At 46.3% G+C, this 2,875-nt stretch overlaps 1 protein-coding gene across 1 annotated transcript in view; it reads right to left on the bottom strand.

Annotated features, from left to right (window-relative positions):
- The window catches only part of TIMM44 (translocase of inner mitochondrial membrane 44), a gene marked incomplete at its 5' end in the record, with an annotated part of 17,228 nt that extends 14,877 nt beyond the window's left edge, over positions 1–2,351 (bottom strand). Inside the window, 2 exons of the mRNA XM_027631316.1 lie at positions 458–607; positions 2,153–2,351. Of these exons, the coding sequence (XP_027487117.1) occupies positions 458–607; positions 2,153–2,351 (349 nt within the window). The remainder of the gene's footprint in view (positions 1–457; positions 608–2,152) is intronic.
- Between the last annotated feature and the right edge of the window lie 524 nt (positions 2,352–2,875).

The raw sequence follows: 2,875 nt of genomic DNA on the forward strand, positions 1-2,875 counted from the left end.
AGTGTCAGACCTCCCAAGGGAATGGCAGACCTGCCGAGGGAATGCCAGGCCTGCCAGGGGAATGCCAGACCTGCCAAGGGGGTGCCAGACCTCCCAAGGGAATGCCAGACCTGCCAAGGGAGTGCCAGACCTGCCAGGGCAGTGCCAGACCTCCCACCACACCCGGGAGCCGCGGGTTTAATTTCAGCCCCGGCACAAACTCCCCCCTCGCAGCTCCCACATTCCCACCGGGAATGCGGGGAAAAAAGTGGGAATTTTCCACCTAGACCTGGTCTCTTCTGAGTCACACCCAGAGCAGCTCTTGGAGCAGCTCCTGGGGGCACAAAGGGATTTTTGTTATAGAGCTTTCCCCAATCTGAGGTTTCGTTTAACGGATGGGAATTCCGTGGCCCAGGATATTGGGTGATTGTTATTTTCCAGGCCATTCCTGAGGCCTGGATTCCTGGGAATTGTGTACCTGAGAGATGGCTTTGAAGGCTGCTGTCCTGCCCAGCTTCTCCCCTCCCTTGGTGACGGACTCAGCCGATTGTTTGGCCGTTTTTGCTGCTTCTTCCACGCCCTCCTTGATCCGGCGGCCGATGTCGCTCTTACTGACCTCATCCAAACTCTGCCAGAAAACAGGGAAGGGGAAGGTCAGAGCAGCTCCTGCCATTCCTTGTCCTCATCCCGATCCATCCCCAGCTCTCCTGGTGCCCCTTCAGGCCCTGGAAAGGGTTTAAGGTCTTCTTGGAGTCTTTTCGTCTCCAACCTGCCCTTGGACACTCCCAGGGATGGGGCAGCCACAGCTTCTCTGGGAATTCCATCCCAGTCCCTCACTACCCTCCCAGCCAGGAATTCCTTCCCAATATCCCACCTAACCCTGCCCTCTTTCACTTTGAAGCAATTCCCTCGTCCTGTCCCTCCATCCCTTGTCCCAAATTCTTCTCCAGCTCTCCTGGAGCCCCTTCAGGCACCAGAAGGGGTGTAAGGTCTCCCTGGAGCCTTCCCTTCTCCTTGGACGCTCCCAGGGATGGGGCAGCCACAGCTTCTCTGGGAATTCCATTCCAGCCTCTCCCCACCCTCCCAGCAAGGAATTCCTTCCCAATATCCCATCTATCCCTGCCCTCTGGCACTGGGAAGCCATTCCCTGTGTCCTGAACCTCCATCCCTCATCCCAATCCCCCTCCAGCTCTCCTGGAGTCCCTCAGGCCCTGGAAGGGGCTCCAAGGTTTCCTTGGAATCTTCTCTTCTCCAACCCGGCCTTGGACACTTCCAGGGATGGAGCAGCCACAGCTTCTCTGGGAATTCCATCCCAGGCCCTCCCCACCCTCACAGCCAGGAATTCCTTCCCAATATCCCATCTAAATTTCCCCTCTTTCACTTTGAAGCCATTCCCTGTGTCCTGTCCCTCCAGCCCTCATCCCAAATCCCTCTCCAGCTCTCCTGGAGCCCCTTTAGACCCTGGAAAGGGCTCTCAGGTTTCCCTGGAACTTTCTCTTGTCCAGGTGAACCCCCCTCAGTTCTCCCAACCTGGAGAATCCCAAATCCCAGGATGGTTTGGGTTGTGGGCAGGGACACCTTCCACTACTCCAAGTTGCTCCAAATCCCCTTCCAACCTCAGCTACTCCAAAATTCCCAAAGTTCACCAGATATATCTTTAAAAATCTGGGAATTTTCACCAGATATATCTTTAAAAATCTGGGAATTTTCCACCTGGAACTGGGCTCTTCTGAGTCACACCCAGAGCAGCTCCTGGAGCAGCTCCTGGGGCCAAAAAGGGATTTTTTTTTTATAGAGTTTTCCCCAATCTGAGGTTTTATTTAATGGATGGGAATTCTGTGGCCCAAAATTTCATGTGGTTGTGATTTTCCAGAGTTATTTTAGGCAGGAATATTCTGGAAAACTCATCCAGTGCCCCCTCTGAAATCCAGGGTGATTCCTTGCTGGGAAAGGTCTGGATGGAAGAGATGCCAGAGGTGTGATCCGAGGCAGAAATTGGAATTTAAGGGGCTTTAAACATCAAATAAAAGGCTCCAAAAAAAGCTCAGTTTGTTCCTAATTTAGAAAATCAACCACTTGGCACCGAGGAGGGAAAAAAAAAAAGGTGATAATTAAAATTACACCCAAATCTCCCACTTAAAAGTTGAATTTCCTCAGGGAAAGGTCCTTTTACCTCTTTAACTGTCCCTGTTATTTCTTCAAGTTTCTTTTTAATCACTTCTGAGGTTTTCACTGTTTCGGATTCGATGGTTTTCTGGGGGGAAAAAAACCAAAATGAGGACCAAAAACCCCTCAAGAGCAGTTTAGTACAGAATAAAATCCCATTAAAGCTGGAATTGAGGGAAAAAAAATTCCATTTTAGGAGCTCCTCACTTGAGTCACCAGCTCAGTTTGGTAAATAAGGTTTACAGCTCTCAAACCCAACTGTTTAATGGCAAATTTAATGGTAAATTTAAAGTCAAATTTAATGTTAAATTTAATGCCAAATTTACTGGCAAATTAAATTAAATGGCAAATTTAATGTTAAATTTAATATCAAATTTAATGGTAAATTTAATGCTAAGTTTATTACCAAATATAATGTCAAATTTAATGCCACATTTAATGTCACATTTATTGCTAAATTCAATGTCACATTTATTGCTAAATTTAATGCCAAATTTGATATCAAATTCAATGCCAAATTTAATGTCACTTTTAATGCCAAATTCAATGTCACATTTAATGTCAAATTTAATGTCAAATTTAATGTCAAATTTAGTGCTAAATTTAATGCCACATTTAATGTCAAATTTAATGATAAGTTTAATGCCAAATTCAATGTCAAATTTAAAGCCAAATTTAATGCTAAATTTAATGTCATATTTATTGTCAAATTTAATATCAAATTTAAAGT

Source organism: Corapipo altera, unplaced genomic scaffold (assembly GCF_003945725.1).
Source record: "Corapipo altera isolate COAL_440 unplaced genomic scaffold, ASM394572v1 61338, whole genome shotgun sequence".
NCBI lineage: Eukaryota > Metazoa > Chordata > Aves > Passeriformes > Pipridae > Corapipo > Corapipo altera.